Genomic DNA, 16,635 nt, shown 5'->3' with positions numbered 1-16,635 from the left:
CAGTGCACATGACCCAGATCTAAAGGCAGCATTTTTCATGAAGACAATAAAAAATGTCACTCCTTTTACCTGATTGGTGAGAGTATTCAATGCAGCCAAGGCTGACTCCAGGATAGGCATAGCTACAGCAAGGTCGGCATCACACTCATCCTTGATGGCTTTAGCAGCCATGGCTTGTTCATTAGCCACGGCCTCATCCTCCTTCACCACTTTCTCTGTCTTAGCCACCTCCACAGATTCATGCTCTATAACCACCATCATCTCATCCACCTCCTTGCTGGCAACACGCAGCTGTGGCTGTAGAGCCTCCAGCTCAACTTGCATAGTGGCCACCTGGTCAGCTGCTGACTCCAACTTCTCCAGGCCAACCTCATAACGACGTTTCATCTTCATCACCTTACTGCCCCACAGATAAAAATAGATAATGAAGAAATGCTTTTTATGCATGGAAACAAAAGTTTTCAATTCCAGATCTTGAACAATGGCCCAGATTCATGTTTTTTTTTAATCTTTAATTTCATCCTTATGTAATCAAAACATTTGATATCACAATGTTAATGTTAACAGTTATTCTTAAATTCAACTTACGCCCTTTTCGTCTTCAGCAAGGCTTTAAAGGTTGAAATGAGTTCAAGATACGAGGTTGGGGTGACATAGTTGTGACGCTGTAACTCTATCAAAAAGCGATTTGATAGTTCAATCGTTGAGGTGTGGAAGCTCTTGCACATGGTGATGCAGCCTTCTCTGGACTCATCTGTCATTTCAACGTCTTCCAGGAAGCGACAGGCCACTGCTTGTAGGGCATCCGCAGGCCAAGACTGATAAGGAAGGAAACATATGGTACTTCCACAGTGCATTTGTATTTACATTTCTGCTATAGTTTCCTTGCGATGTCATCAGTTACAATTGAAGGGAACCACAATAAAGAATTCGACCCTTATGATGATCCACTAACATAAAATATTACATATTATGTTTTAATTAGAAACCATATAATTAAAAGATAATATGTAACATATATCCAACCACCTTAACCCTCTGCATCTTGGTGCAACCTGCAACATGCTCCAACATACAAACCTGAAACCAGTTAATGGTGCAGCAGTTAATGAGGGCAGGGAAACGTCTCAAACGGTTCCTAAAGGCGTCTCCGATGGGACTCATGGCCAACACCACATGAAGCTGTGTGCGACAGCGCTCTACAAACATGTTGAAAAGAGCCAGGGGGCTGCCATCCGTCTGTTTGTCACGATCACGTTGCCGGTCCAACACACGCATTCGCTCACAGATCTCCTGCCTCTCATCGACTGCAAACAGGTTAGGAACCTGAAAGCAAGTAAAAGATAACAGGCTGGTCTGTGTTTGAGTACTGATGAAAGAAATAGAAAATCATTCCACCTTTTCTCCCTGCATATCTTCTCAATCTTATCAATATACAGTATGCCTTATATTACATATTTATTATTTCTCATTTACAGGCTGTAATTGTCAAACCATTGTTTTCATAAATATACACACTTCTTTTTTTACTATTAGTTTTATATACAGTTCAGCCAACCTTCACTCATCAATCTTCCTATCAGATTAAACGTTTTCTACACCTAGACTCGTCCAGCAGGCAACTTCAACCCCACCTCCACCTCCCACTTTACCTCCCCAGTGTTGAGAAGGTTCCCAATGTCCTCCAGAAATGACTCCATTTTGATTTGAGTGTCTGTGAAGAGGAAAACGCCATGAGCTTCACCCTGCGTGGACTTCCTCATGATCAGCTTCAGGTCATCATGCCACTCAGTGGTTCCATAGGTTTTAGAGATTTCCACCTGGAAAAGTTCTGCCTCTGCCATGTAGGCAGCCAAGCGGGTGAGGGACTGGCGCCCGCTCCCACCTACACCCACCAACAGGGCATGGCCACTTGGCTGCTTGAGGATGCGGGAAATGCGGCACACATGTTCAATGGCAAAACGGAAAAGAACCAGATTCATGGGCGCTTTGCTAATGTTGTTGTACTCCTCCAGGTGTGACTCCACCACCTGTCGCAGCTGATCCAGATTGTTCACCTCCCGATAGTTGCGGTCCTCACCCTTGGGGTCATGGAAATCGCAAAACATGAGGCTGCGCAGGTCGTCCTCAGTCACCTTTCCATCACTGTCCTGGTCAAGATGCTTGAAGAGCTGATGGAAGTTTTCTTTCATGTGAGTTTGAAACACAACCTGTAAATAGCTTACAAGCCAGGACCGATCTGTGTCATGAACCAGTCGATCACAGTATACTCTCAGGACCTGAGGATCAAAGAGACAAATTTTAGGTGAGTGTGAGGGAGAAAGAGAGATAGGGATAGAAACACACATCTTTTTGTCCTATTTTAGTTGCATGTTTAGGTCCCTTCTGTAACACAGCTGTCAGGTATTTTCCACTATTTGTTGTGCTCAACATTACCTCATGCACCCACAGGCGTTTGATGGCAGATGGTTCATCTGCAGTTTCTGGTCGAGACAGGCAGATGCCCTGGATGACTCGGGAGACATCACGCAGATTGAACAAGTAATGGGACTTTGCGGGGGTTGGGAGCAGGTTCTTGGTGGCCTCTTGGTACACAGACATGGTGCTATTGACAATCTGAGAGGTCAGAACTCCAAATGACTTGGGGAAAGAGAACCTGCGGATGACATGGTTGACTCATTGGTAAAGTGTCATTCATAGTATTGCCTTCAACTTGGTTGGGAAATTGAATGTTTTTCATGTTAAAAAAAACAAAGCACACTAAATACGTGATCACATTTATTTGGTCGGAGATATTTTTTTTAATCAAAAGCATTATAAAGTATTCAAAAAAAACCCTGAAACCTGACAGTGTGAAATTGCTATCTTGTTAGAATGCAAATTACAGTTGTGTTTGCAGAAGTGGCTGGGTAGATTTGAAACCTATCCAACAGATTTGATTGCCTTAGGATGTTTGGTCTCTGAAGTAAACACTGTAGCAGTGTAATAAGAGAGGAGCAAAAAGAACACCTCTAATCCTCTTATAAATGAACCAAATGCATAAAGTCGGTTCATATGAATTCACCCGCATAAGCATATGTACAGTACTGTATATTTAGATGCCTAGTGATTAATAAAAGTAACATAATACATGTAATAATTTATAATTAACATTGATAATTACAATTCATTATTTTGATAACAGTCTGGGGATAATACCCAAGGACAAAAAGCACTCTCTGTGTGACAGAGAAGCCTTAGTAAAAGTAGTGTAGTGGTTCTGTTTTGGAGATTCATCAACATGAAATTATTGGGTGTCAATTTGGGAAACCCCCCAAAAATTGTCAATTGATGTAGTAGTAGTAGTTACCGAATAGTGAAATGCCAGTCTATGATCCTGGAGAAGATTGTATACATGGTCTTCTCATCAAAATCATTAATGGTGATCATGTTGAAGTGGCGCAGGTACCGAGGCGTGACAGGGTTTCGCCCTCCACCTGAGAAACAAGGAGAACAAAATAATGAAAACGAGAAATCTGAAAAAATGAAGAAACTTGTCACAGGTATCCTTCAACTCACTTTTTCTAGTACTAAGAACCCAGTATTTCTGGTGCAAAGTGACTATTTTTTCAGTATTTAAAAATGTAGTGGTCTATTTTAACTCTTTATTAGCTGAAGACAACTTTACCCACTAGTGGGCCTTACAGCTCTTTCTTTTTGATTCTGTTGTTAAACACAGCTACACGTATCATTTTAGTTTTTAGATGAATTCAATGATTCAAAGATAACCCTACAGCCATGACATTTATCAGAAATGTAATGCAATTGCTACATATTGGTCTCATAAGTTTACAGTGGCACATTTGCAGCAACTACTTTACCTTAGCCGACAAGTATCATGAACACAGAGGGTCACTAAAGTTGAAGATGGTTAGGGTGCTTTACTTTCACATTTACCAAAAGATGTTATAGTATTCCAAATATTTCATATCAGTAAAAATGGGCTTCTCAATTGTTTTCTTTGGAGTGGGCTCAGTGGTTGTGATGGCCATAGGGCAGCACCGTAGTAAAGTGAAACAACTGTCAGCACGGGCATCATGAACTAACACTATAGCAGTGCTAGCACAACCCTTTTCGTCTTGCAGCTGTCCCTTCTCACCACCTCAGTGGACAGAGCCGTTTCATGTTTACACTGGTAGTGTTAGTGGAGATGGATGTGGTAAACATTTGCTATCTGTAGGCACTTAAAGTTAATAACAAGCTCCAAAAAACAGCAGCTTGGGGTTTGTGGCGTTGACTGGCCAACACTTCAGCAGCAGTTAAGAGACAGAGGGACACAAATATTCACTTTACCCACCTAACAGCCAGTCCCCTCTCAACCAATACAGAATGATAGAATATCATGGCAGTAACAATATGGTCTGATACACTCTTAGGCACCACAGCTGCTACTTACCAGGTGGTCCCATAGCACATATGACCTGGATATCCACCAGTTTGATCATAGAGCAGTCCTTCATGTCATACCAGTTCCAGTGGTCCAGCCACTGGCGCAGCAGCTCAACAGGCGGCTGGGCACCATAAACCTCCCTTGCTGGCATGTTCACATCATCCACAAAGACCACCTAATAAGATATAAGAGGAATGTACATGCCATAAAAGGACTGATATTTAGACAAGGCATTTGAAACTTTACACCAACTTCATTTGAATGACTTCACTGATATGAGAGCAAAGAAAAACAAACAGCAAACACAATCAGAACATGGTAAAGAGAAAATGGTAAAGAGACTTTACCATTTTCTTCCCCACAGGAGGACCAAACAGTCCTTTGCGCCGCTTATCCAGCTTGGACATGATAATGTTTTGAGTCTGGGCAGCTGTAGTCTGGGCCGAAAAGTTGATGAATAATGGGCTGTACACGTCCTTCTGCAACTGATTCAATAGGAAGTCCTGGGCAAGATATAACCAAAGATGAATGCATATTATCCTCAAATCTGCTGGTTTGGAAGTTTATTCCATATTGGGCATTATCACTTTTATTATGTTCATATATACATCACATAAATGGAGGCAAACTGAACAAATAATGGCGTATATTACCAAGTAACATCTTGTAATAAGTATTGTGTATTCAAAATAAATGCACCATAAATATACATTCTTATTTTTCTCACAATACTATTTAAACTACTACTGATACATTATCTTGGCCAAATGTCATCCTGTTGTACAATGACATCTGAGGAACAGATTTTGGTGTACATAGCGTGTATACTCTTATTATATAATGTGTTTTTTACCATTTTATGGCACCCTGTATTTAAAAAAATACCACTTGTTTCTTATAATTGTTTTTTTCTCTCATTTTGTAAGCGGTTTCAAAAAGTGAATTTCCCCTATGGTGTCAATGACACTTATCGTTTATGATCTAGAAGAAGAAGTAGTGTTAGGTGACTACTTCATTAGATAAAAACTGAGCGTAAATTAATCCCAGAAAAAAGACTTCAAGAAAAGGTCTGCGGTCAAAGCATTTTTGATTTTGCACAAAGGTTTACAGAAGGCCATTTCACCAAATGCTAAAAGAGGCTTTTATGAAATGCCATTTTGAAAAAATACCCTTTTGGACAAATGGCTTTTTGTTGCTATAAACAGAAAACATCTCTTTGATCATGGCGCTCTTATGATGCACCATTTGTGTTCAACCTCCACTGTTCATGCACACATAGATAATACACATGCTTGTGAAATTATTTGAGCCATGACTGTTTTAATGAAGCATTTATGTGGCGAATCTGAACTCCTGGATGGCATTGACAGTGTCCTTGGCCCCTTAGCCTCCCACAGTCGCCTTTCTGTCAACAAATCTGGCAGTGATTTTTGACAGCTCCTTTGAATGTGACAAACAGATGAATTCGGCTGTCAAGACCAGCTTTTTTCAGCTTGGACTTTTTGGAAAGGTAAAGCCTTATCTTCCCACAGATGAGAGAGTTATCCACATGTTTATTACATCTCGTTTAGACTGATGTAATTCTCTGTATATTGGTGTGGTCAGTCGTCTCTTTGTCGCTTGCAGCTGTTCCACAATGCAGCTGCACGTTTTCTGACTGGGTAGTGACAACATGACCACTTTACTTTACTCATGTACTAGCTTCTCTCCACTGGCTACCTGTCAGCTTCAGGGTCCAGTTTAAGATTCTATGACTTGTTTTTAAAATTTGACATGGGTTGGCAACGTCGTGTTTATTTGAGCTGTTGCACCAACATGCTCTAGTCAGAGCACTGTGGTTAACAGACCAGATGCTCAGATGTCCCAAAATGCAGGCAAACAACTGGAGGTGACAAAACGTTAGCTGTTACAAATTTGTGGAACTACCTGTGTACATCAGAACTGCTTCATCCAGTTCAAAATTTTAAATGGCTGCTTAAGACAAACTTATTTGCGTTGGCTTTTAATACAAGTTGAGCTTGACATTTATGCACTCATTTATTTTGTTTTTTATTGGGTCATTTATTGTACTGTTTTTTACTCTTTTTATTCACATTTGTCCTTTGATATTGTTTATTACCCTGTACAGCACGTTGGTCAACTGTTTTTTTGTTTTGTTAAATGTGTTATATGAGCAAACTTTGAGTTGACTTGCACAGAACTTTTGAATGATCACAAGGTGCATCATCATCTTCCTCTAATTATAAACATGCAGCACAGCCTCTCTCCATGTCTCTTGGCCCTGGATCAGACTGGGGTGGGTGAAGGAGCCTTGGGTACAGCTGTTTGGTGTGGGCAACAAGCCAGTAATATACTTATGGTCTCCATTCTGGAGCTTCTTTAACTCTGGACAGATTTTTGATTCAGCCACGGTCTGCTAGTTGCAACATGGGACAGAGCAGCTCTACCACACAGACAGGCAGGAAATAGAGAACAGGGCAGGCTCCCAAGTGAGATGATCTCTATTCACCTCCAAGTCTCAAGTTTGAGCACACTAATGGAAGAACTAATGAAGCACAGGGAAGGAGGGGGGATTAGTCCTTGATATAAATAGCTGAAGGTCTGCTGAGGAGATGCTCAGTATTCCTCTAAGGTGGCCGTTTCACACCTGGTGCCTTTAGCTGTGTAGCCTCCACATGATTTGTTTGATCGGACACTTATTCTAGTTTCCCTGTGCTGGGTCTACACTCTTTAGAAATACATGTCTTTCCATCCTACAAAATTATATCATGAGTATTAAAGACACTTTATCTAGATGAGATAACATACTGATCAAGAACAAGACTAACAATTATAAATAATAATGATACAGTTATTCCCAACATATGAACATTAATGCAGCAACGATGACCCAGTGTTACATTTTCATATATCAGGAAAGAAAAGTCAAAAATTTCATGTACTACTTTTTAAGGCTTACCGTAGCTAAACTCTAAACCATGTTCAAAGTAGTCCGGAAACTTGCCACGAGAAATATGCCATTTTTCTGTGTATTTAACTAATAAAATAAGTAGACTGGCTTAAGCACATGCTTGTTATATGAGCACCATGTCTGCAACTGCCAATGAGCTAACAGGGACATGCAGGCAAGGTTTTTCTCATTACTACTATTTACTGGTTCAACAGTAAGAAGGTGCCAAGAAACACATCAAGTACTAATAAACATATGGAGAAGACTGCCATGGTAAACTGGCATCCACTGCTATATTTAACAGTGCTGTTACACTCACTGATAACAGCGTCATATATTGTCCATTATTGGCAATTAAGACGAGTTACCCCATACTGAACCTTGCTTGAAAGAAGTAGTGGCTTAGGAAAACTGCTGTAGATTGTGCATGAGGATTACACTTGAATTCGGTTCTGTTCTGTAAAATGCTAAATACCCTCGTCCACTCAAAATAACGCATGAATAGAAATGTTTTAATCTGGGGACTCACTGTAATGTAGACACTCTTGCCAGTACCAGTGGGGCCGATGAAAATAGTGGGCTTCTGGTGGTTGACAAGGAGCTCCATCAGTGCCATGTATCGTACTGTGTTCTCAGTGGGAACGATGATCTCATTGAACTGCATGTCTTTGCCTATGGAGGGCGCAGCCTTTAGCTCGTCTGTCCACAACTCCCACCTGCCTGGACCCTTAAGTCAAGGGAAAAAGTCAAGGAAAAAAGTCAGGGTAAAAGAAAGGTAACTGTGCTGGCATTCAACCAAAACACACTAAGGGGCCCATCTAAAATTTGACACAGAATATCCAGTCCTTGAAGACACACAAATAGAATTTGCTATTTTGAGAAATGTCCAATATACAGACATAACAACCAAGTAATGTAATAAAACATCAATAGTTAATGCATCTGAACTAAACTTTTGTCTGTGTTCATATACACAATTATTTGTAATCTTTAAATTTGTATCTTTATTATGACCAAGATATTTTGTTAAATTCATTAAAGTCTTCACATCATTCTGAGATACAAAAGGCAGTTACCGTAAGTGCTCCTAGCTGCACAATGACCAGCAGCTACCCTACCTCTTTAATGAAGCGATACTGGTAGACTGTTCCCTCTTTAGGCAGGGGAACAATGAGCTGTTTAGGTGGAGCCTCGACATTGACAAGAAGACCATGGCAAGCTTGGGTCTCCTCACTTAAAGGACCATTCAAGATTTCCCTCACTACCGCATCAAATTTGTTGCGGCCTGAATCATCACAGCTGGCGCCGACTGACCACACCAGGCAGAACACAAAGATGCCCTGCGTAAAAGCCCAAGACAACCATCAATGTTTTTAATGGCAGTGGCAGATGAATAACAGACTACAGAAATAGAAGAAGCAAAAGTAAAACTTAAAAATATACTGTATATATGCAGACTCAAAAATGTCATTGTGCCCAAAAGGTTTGCAACTATTGAACTAATTAAAATGAACAACAACCATGTGAATGCTTCAACCAGTGTTCAAATCATTGTACGTGACAAACACTCGAGGAAAGATGTCTTTGTTGGAAGAAACAGCAGGAATACAGTCGGAGTTGGAAATTGCATATCATGTGGCTTAGCAGCCTCATGATAGCTCCTGCTGTTAATAGGCTGATTAATTCAACACTTTGATAATGACTGGCTGAGATGCATGGGAGAGAGGGTTGAAAGGCATTCATCAGTGCAGTGTGCCACAGGGGGATAATAGCAGTGCATTCAAAAGACACGATTCAGAGGCAGAAAAATCAATTGGAACTCATGCAAGGAGCAGAAGTAAGGGCTCATCTGCTGAAACTTTTCTACTCTTTCGTGCAGGTAGCCTTGACTGGTACAGTATACATCAAAGAGAAAAGGCAAAATTATTTTTGTACACTGTGACTCCTCTTTGAGGGGATTCTTTCAAGAATACATTATCATCCCTCTATAAGATTACTTTAATAGCATTTTCCTCATCTAAACTGTATGTGAATTTGGCATTTTCACAGTTTGGATAATCTTAAGAAAAGTAAAGTAAAATTCTGGTTGTCTGTCAGTGGGTTGTCACGGTGATTCATATGGGTCATGCATGGCCAACTCCCCCTACAGTTCTTCAGTGCATTGCACCATTAGCTCTTGTCAGCTCCTATCATGATAGAAAGCTGTCTTCTTTTACTGACTGCCTCCATTAATTTTATGTTTTTGCTGTTCTGGCTAGTAAACCAGTGATTTTACCTATAGAGCAGTTTCTCTACAAGAATACTTTCTAAGATATTCATTTTATAAACTTTGAGAATATGTTGGCGCCGAGGTGTTTTTTGTTTTGAGTTTTCTTTTTTTTATCATTGCACATGTCACGATCATATTAGAATTGATCTCATGGCACAAAACTAAAGTGGGCGGGAGTATTGAACAAAATAGCCTTTTCAATGATATAGAACACTTTTACAATTGTTTGTAATTATTCCGTGGACCCCCAAGCTACGGTTCTCGGACCCCTGGGGGTCCTGGGACCCCACTTTGAGAATCACTGCACTGGAGGATGTCTCCAAAGCCTACTGAGGTCCTGTTAACACCCTTGTTTTAAAATGCCCATTTTGACAACAGCAATTTGAATGTTTACACCCTGGCTCAAGTAACAATCTTGTGCAAACAGCTTGTGTCTTTATCAGCACACACTGATGAAGGGGGGTGAATTTTCATCTGTTTTGATTTTATGAAGAATGAGAGTTATGCATAATAAGAGTCGCCACTGGTCAAACTGCAAGAGGGCACGTTGTAGCTGTTTGACAGGAGGCTTAAAGTTCGCCTCAGCTCCACGTCTTTTTCTGTTACTAGGTTGACCGAAAGTGAGTTTGAGACAGCATTTCCAATATGGCAACTGCCATTGTTGGGCTTCAAAACTGTGTTTTAGAAACAAATGGTTAACGTCACTATGACTATGTCCCTGATTTATTAAATCCATGGGATTGAAAGTTCTTCTTTTCTCAGTTATATCATCATCACTTGTGATCAAGAATTCTTAAATGTCAAGAATGTTAAATGTTTAATGTATATGTATGATGAAAGTATATTAATGAAAGAGAAGCATTGTGGTGTTGAGACTTATATAGAGAATAGTGGAGAGTTGATATTATATGGACTGGGCTGCTTTGAGGATCCTTAGCTCTTAAATAACCCATAATGGTCAATAGATAATGCCAGATCTATTTGTTGAATTACATATTCTAATAACATCTTACACTGGTTGATAACACTATGTTTAAAAGCATGATCATAATTAGATTACATTTCTACAGTACACATGTTTGGCCAACAAAGCATATTCTTTCTCTAGTAACAAGTACAAGTGGCTGTGTACAAACAAACCTCCAACCAAGAGCAAGTATCGTTTTCATTCATGCTCTTCATCTTTTCTTCATCATGAAACTCATCCATCATACAGTCCATCAGATTCATCAGGGACTTGACTAGATTAGTGTCAGACGTAGGGGAGAGCGTCTGCAAACGAACAAAAAAAAGAAAGAACATACATTAAAACCCAACAAGAGCTGATGGTTGAATGTACTAGCCGAGTCATTCGTTCATTTTAAAATTAAATGCAAAGTTTATGAGACTTGATAACAAAAGATAAACAACCAACTATATGTCACTCAAAATTAAAAAGTGCAACTTTGCTTCTAAAGCATGCAGGAAGAAATATGCAAATGTTTACACAATATTAATGTATTTTTAGAATGAGACAACAAACTAAAATTAACTTGTAAATGCAAAGTGAGAAAAAGAAAAGACAAAATACTGTTCATTTGCAAACCATTCTCAACTTATTCACTCTTTTTCTGAAGAATGTTTCAGCACCTTAGTGGCCTTTCGAATGAGCTGCAGGCAGGCTGGCAGTATCCGGTCGAAAAGGGCAGTGATGAGCTCTTTGTGTGCTGCACTGACTGTCGAAGGCAGGGTATTGAGCCATGACAGCAAAAGGGGCCTCCAGCCAAGCATATGAGGCTCCATGTAGATCATACCACATCGAGACACCTGTGACAAAGACATACTACCTCTAAAAACACATCTTAACCTGTTTCTTAACTACAATATATAGAACATGATCATATTTATGAAAACCAGTATTACAAACTCTAACCTGGTTAATACTGTCTATAAGTGTGCTGCATATGTGATACCACTGGATTATTGGACTACATTACTGTCCTTAAGGGAAGCTTTTTTATGAGATCCAAAAGCTCCAAGTCACACCCAAATGAATCAGTTGAGAAAGAAGTGCAGGTAGACGAAAGTTGAGCAGAAAAGAGAAAGAGAGGAAAATTGAAGAAAAAACGAGAGATCATCAGTGCACAACAGGGACCCTTCACACAGACGGGTAACTTCACTGTGATCCTAAAAATGTTGATGCCTCTGTAGTCTGCATGATAAAAGAATCAGCTACAAGGCAATGGAGAATCAAAAGTAGAAGTCCATGTAATAAAAAAAAGGAGAGCCAGGGAGATGCCAAGGTATTCTCTGAAGGCATGTATGTATTGCAGTAAAGAGTCTTTGCCTTAGAACAAAGAACCTCAAGGAAGAGGAGGAGGAGGGGAAGGGGGGAGGGGAGCTACTGGTAAATGTCAAATGTAAAAAGTGTTGTTTAACTATTGCCCACTTGAAGGAAACACTGCCTCTATAAGGTTTGCAAAAATATAAACAGGATACAAAGAGGTATGTTATTTTATTTTGTCTGGACATGATGTACTACAATTGTTAAATGCAAAACGATATAAAGTCAATCATGAATACACAGTACTCTATTTTCACGCAGTACTTCTTTGTGACTTCTTTGTGACTGTGTGAGCTTAGCTTAACAGCATCTGTTATACCTTGTGAATGTAAATAAAGAAATCAGTGAATATTGCCTGCTAATACAAACCTGAGGGTGTAGAAGATAAAACCCACAAACTTTTTTTTTTGTGTGTCTGTTTTGCTGTGGGTAGATACAATTGAATGGAGGCAAACAGTGCCCAGGCATGATCACTGATGGTGTTTACATACATGCACAACTCTCCTTCCTTACATTTTTGGATTGAGCTGATGTGAGAACACGAACAGCTGAATTTTCACCCAACATATTTCCCCTAGAATAATTTCTGGGTGAATGTAAAGTGTATGTAAATGTGAAAATGTGAATGTAACAGGAAATATTCTGGAAAATGAACCACGAGCAACTGGCATGGGGGATGACTTTTTTATCAAGCAATATGTTCAACTGCGACCGTTAATGAAGCTGCTTCATACTTGATTCTGCTCTCCAGCCCACTCATTAGTTGTCAAATAACATGAAAGATTGATAAAAGTTTTTTTTTTTTAAAAAGTCATAACAGTGTCAGACTCTCTGTCACTTTGTCTGATAACTTGGACTTCCCGTCCGACAGGGAAAATTTCCATGTGACAGACGTGTGAATAAACGACTCAGGAGGATTTCCGGGGCAGACTGTTCTAAAATCTTCTAGAAATTTTTAAAAGTGCATGTGAGAGAACAGCTCGATGAAAGGACGACTAAAGTGTGTGTAATACAAAAAGGTGTGATGGACAATTTGAGCAAAAGTCACGCGTTAGGTAGTGATGGACTACATCTCTCTGAAATTTGTTAGGAACATTTAACAAAAACAGTGCGTAAATATTGTTTGTTTTTTTAGTAACTTTGGCAATGGATCCATTCTAAGCCTTCTCCAGAGACTAAATAACATAGCTGATACATACCTGTAACCGAAATGCAGGTACCCTTAGAGGAAACCCTTAATCAAAATGAAGGTGCTTCTTACTGTGGCTGGCGATGCCACCTCCAGGTCCATTGGCTCAAAGATGAGGCTCATTTGTGGTGACATCTGAATGATCTCCCCGCTCATCAGACACAGCTTTTTGTTGTCATCAAGCACTGTGTTCATATTTTCAATCCACACGGCGTCCACCGGGCCGTCAAAGATAAGCCACTTTCTGTCTGGGCTCTGGGGGAAGGAAGAAAAAGGACTGCTCACACATTGATGGAATATTTTCAGCAGCGGTTTAATTTCATTTTTTTACTATAAATATAAGCAACACCTGTAACCTTCTGGCTCATATTTTGTATTCAACCACAAGTTGAATGCAGACATACATGAACCAAAACATTTCAAGAGGAGTAACGATATATTACGTCATTATTGATGTTGATGCAGCTTGCAGGGTGAATGTATGGTTGTAAGGAGGCACACACAGACTCTTAAACCTTTAAATCCAGAGGAGGCGTTTTTACTTAAAAAAAAAAGGAAAGGATAAATACCCTAAAGGTTTTTCCCTGCAGTGCCATAATCTGCAGAATTTCTAAAGTATTCATGGAGCTTTAAAGTTTAAAAAAGGGGATTTAAAGTGCACCAAAAGATACTGCTTTCTATCGCTTGCTTTATAAAGACAGTGCCTCTATTCTTTAATTGGATGCACAAAATATATTCTTTTTTTCTTCTTCTACAAAACAGAAATCCCTCTGCATACTTTCAAGGTCACATTTAAATCCAAGCAAGGAATGTTTGCTAAATGAATGATATTAACACCTACACTATCAGAATAGAGGTTGACAACTAGCGTCCATTCTCCAGTTAAATGGGCTGGCAAGGGCTGTGCTTGAAATTGATTTGTTAAAATACAGACAAATGGCGGTGCCTGGGCTTGGGCCATCTGGTGCTTGAGAGGGAAGTGAGTATGTTGTAATGTAATGATCTGACAAAAAGAGTCAACCATAAATTGTGTATGCAGAGGGTTTAATGTGCTACACTGCTGCTTGTCTTGAGATTAGCAAAAAATAAAATGAGTTTAGTAAATGTGATGCTTGAAAAAAGAGCAAAACAAAGGAAGACTTTTGCTGAGAGGAAAATTATTTTTCAAAAACTGAATTAAGACAAGCCCTGTTCCTGTTCTCGATTTTCTTTGCATCAGTGTGTAATGTGTGCAGCTGTCATAACCAATCCCCACTCCACTTCTTCATTGACAATAAAAAACAATTTGTAAAAACGACAACTTTATATACAGACACAATTTTTTAAATGACAAGTTCATTTGGAAACAATTCGAGAATAGTGCGAATAAATGATTTTCCATTATGACATGCCTCCACTCTAAATCGCCCGCCCATGTGTGTCTTGTGTGCCTTCGCATGAATGAAGGAGTTATTAAAGATCTGAATTTAACAAGACAGGAAAATGTTTTTTTTGTTTACCCTGTCACTGCAGTCTATCTTTCTACAGGCTTGATATTAATTGGAATGTCATGCCTATTGTGCACAGATCCATCCTAAACCGGTAAACTGAGACTGATGATAATGCATCTACGTCTCATCTCTCTCCTTCTGAATCCTCCTATAACATGAATCATTTGAGTATGATGAACCTTTGGCAACATCCTAACTTGCAAAAAGAGCAACATGCTTTAGTATTTAACTTGTGAACTGGATTAAAAGAAATAACCTTCAAGAAGAGTTGAGCTCAGAAAGATCTTTTACAAATTTGGCCCATTATCTAGGTTTTGTTATGTAAAATATATATGAATATGTAAACATTACCACATATCACCAAGAGTGAACACTGTGCAATTATGCTGTGTTTTAAAGGCTTTGAATGGCAGGTTGTGCCTGACTAACCCTTCAGAACTCTGAACATGTTTGTCTCTATAATGGCCTTAAAGAGCATGTTTCAGAATGATCATGCTGCTTTCTTGTTTGTCTGAATCCGTCTTATGACCCAGCATAAAAGAAAATCTGAGACAGCATTCTCACCTGAGAGGAAGCGAAGGCTCTGTAGCTGACAGCAAGGATGCCATCAGACCACTCATGAGAGATGGGGTCAAACTGTCCATACAGCTGGCCCATGGTGATGGATTTGGGATTGATAACTGTGATCTGTACCTGGTTCTCATCCATTAAATCCTGGAGTAACAAAAATACAGACATACTGTAAAACATAGAAACACACAATAATAAAGACCAAACATAGAATTGTCATAAACTAAAAACAAGGGACAAACAGAAAAGGTTGTAAAACAGCCAAAATGAGCATGCCAAGTAGAGGTGGGGGAAAAAATCGATACAGCAGGGTATAGCAATGTTTTGTGTGCCGATATTATATCGTCTCATGGCTGCCAAGTATCAACATTTTTATTATATTAATAGTAAATGTGCTTTTGTCATTGCTGAAGGGGTTGCACAATTTATTTTGAACAAGTTGCATTGTTAAAGACTCATGTTCCAGTTCGATTAGACTGAAATACAAACAGTTCAGATAGTGAGGTGCATGCAGCCTTTTACAGGGTTTTGCTTTCATCACATCACAGTGTTGGTCAGTCTGTGGGCTTGACTCACATTGTGCAGAAATAAAAATACTTAAGTGAGATGAATAGACCGAGCATTTTCTTATTTGACAAAACAGTTCTTGATTTTTAATTTTGTCGACATAATAAGCAGTTAAAAAAATTAAATCGCAAGTCTCAGCATATAGCAAAATATTTAAAATATAATATCGTGACAATATCGTAACGTGGGGCCTCTGGTGATTGCCCCCGCCCCTAATGCCAAGCTACTCATTTGTATGACTTGTCTGTGTCAATATGAATAAATGGCTTGTAAGATTTCTGCCTATATAACAGGACTTCTGCTTACTGAGAAAAACTATTTTAAAAAATAGAACAAACAGCTTTGAGGACAAGTTGTCACTTTGAATAAAAAACAATGAGAAAAACAATCTGCTGAAAAAAAATCTAGTAGAGAAAGGGGAGGGGGGTTTGGACATGATCAGTGGATGTGCAGCAACAAGAATGACGATGACAAATGTGGCATTCCCCAGCGCTCCATCAGCAGGCCTTCATCTGTCTCCTCAGTGGGATGGCTCTCAGGCTCTCAGCCATGTAAATACAACAAGCCAGTTCTGCTGTTCTCTGTGAGATCGATAACTACTAAACAAAGACTACAGCTCTGACAAATTGGATGGATGTGTTTACTTCACACAAACATGTATCACAGATAAGCCTTGGATATTGAGTGTAACACGTATTTTTACCTGACATGAAAGTTCATATGATTTTTTACTGACAGGGGGAAGGTAATGTCCCAAGGACTCAGGAAGCCCCATCAAAGTTTGTAATAAAACACAATTAATAAAAGCATGGTTAACCAACTGAAAATAAGGTTTTTCTCCCAGAAGC

General features: G+C 39.4%; 1 protein-coding gene across 1 annotated transcript in view; it reads right to left on the bottom strand.

Moving 5' to 3' along the window:
• dnah7 (dynein, axonemal, heavy chain 7) overlaps positions 1-16,635 on the bottom strand; it is an 80,302-nt gene that overhangs the window by 34,798 nt on the left and 28,869 nt on the right. Inside the window, exons 31-44 of the mRNA XM_061054662.1 lie at positions 15,215-15,364; positions 13,233-13,415; positions 11,278-11,454; positions 10,789-10,920; positions 8,498-8,719; positions 7,909-8,106; positions 4,777-4,932; positions 4,436-4,604; positions 3,350-3,476; positions 2,437-2,656; positions 1,653-2,279; positions 1,081-1,326; positions 589-818; positions 70-400 (exon numbers count right to left, since the gene is read on the bottom strand). Coding sequence (XP_060910645.1) covers positions 70-400; positions 589-818; positions 1,081-1,326; positions 1,653-2,279; positions 2,437-2,656; positions 3,350-3,476; positions 4,436-4,604; positions 4,777-4,932; positions 7,909-8,106; positions 8,498-8,719; positions 10,789-10,920; positions 11,278-11,454; positions 13,233-13,415; positions 15,215-15,364 — 3,168 coding nt within the window. The remainder of the gene's footprint in view (positions 1-69; positions 401-588; positions 819-1,080; positions 1,327-1,652; positions 2,280-2,436; positions 2,657-3,349; positions 3,477-4,435; positions 4,605-4,776; positions 4,933-7,908; positions 8,107-8,497; positions 8,720-10,788; positions 10,921-11,277; positions 11,455-13,232; positions 13,416-15,214; positions 15,365-16,635) is intronic.

The sequence above is a fragment of the Labrus mixtus genome, chromosome 13 (genome assembly GCF_963584025.1).
Source record: "Labrus mixtus chromosome 13, fLabMix1.1, whole genome shotgun sequence".
Lineage (NCBI taxonomy): Eukaryota > Metazoa > Chordata > Actinopteri > Labriformes > Labridae > Labrus > Labrus mixtus.
Note: the sequence above shows the minus strand (reverse complement) of the source record. Positions and strands in the feature narration are given on the sequence as shown.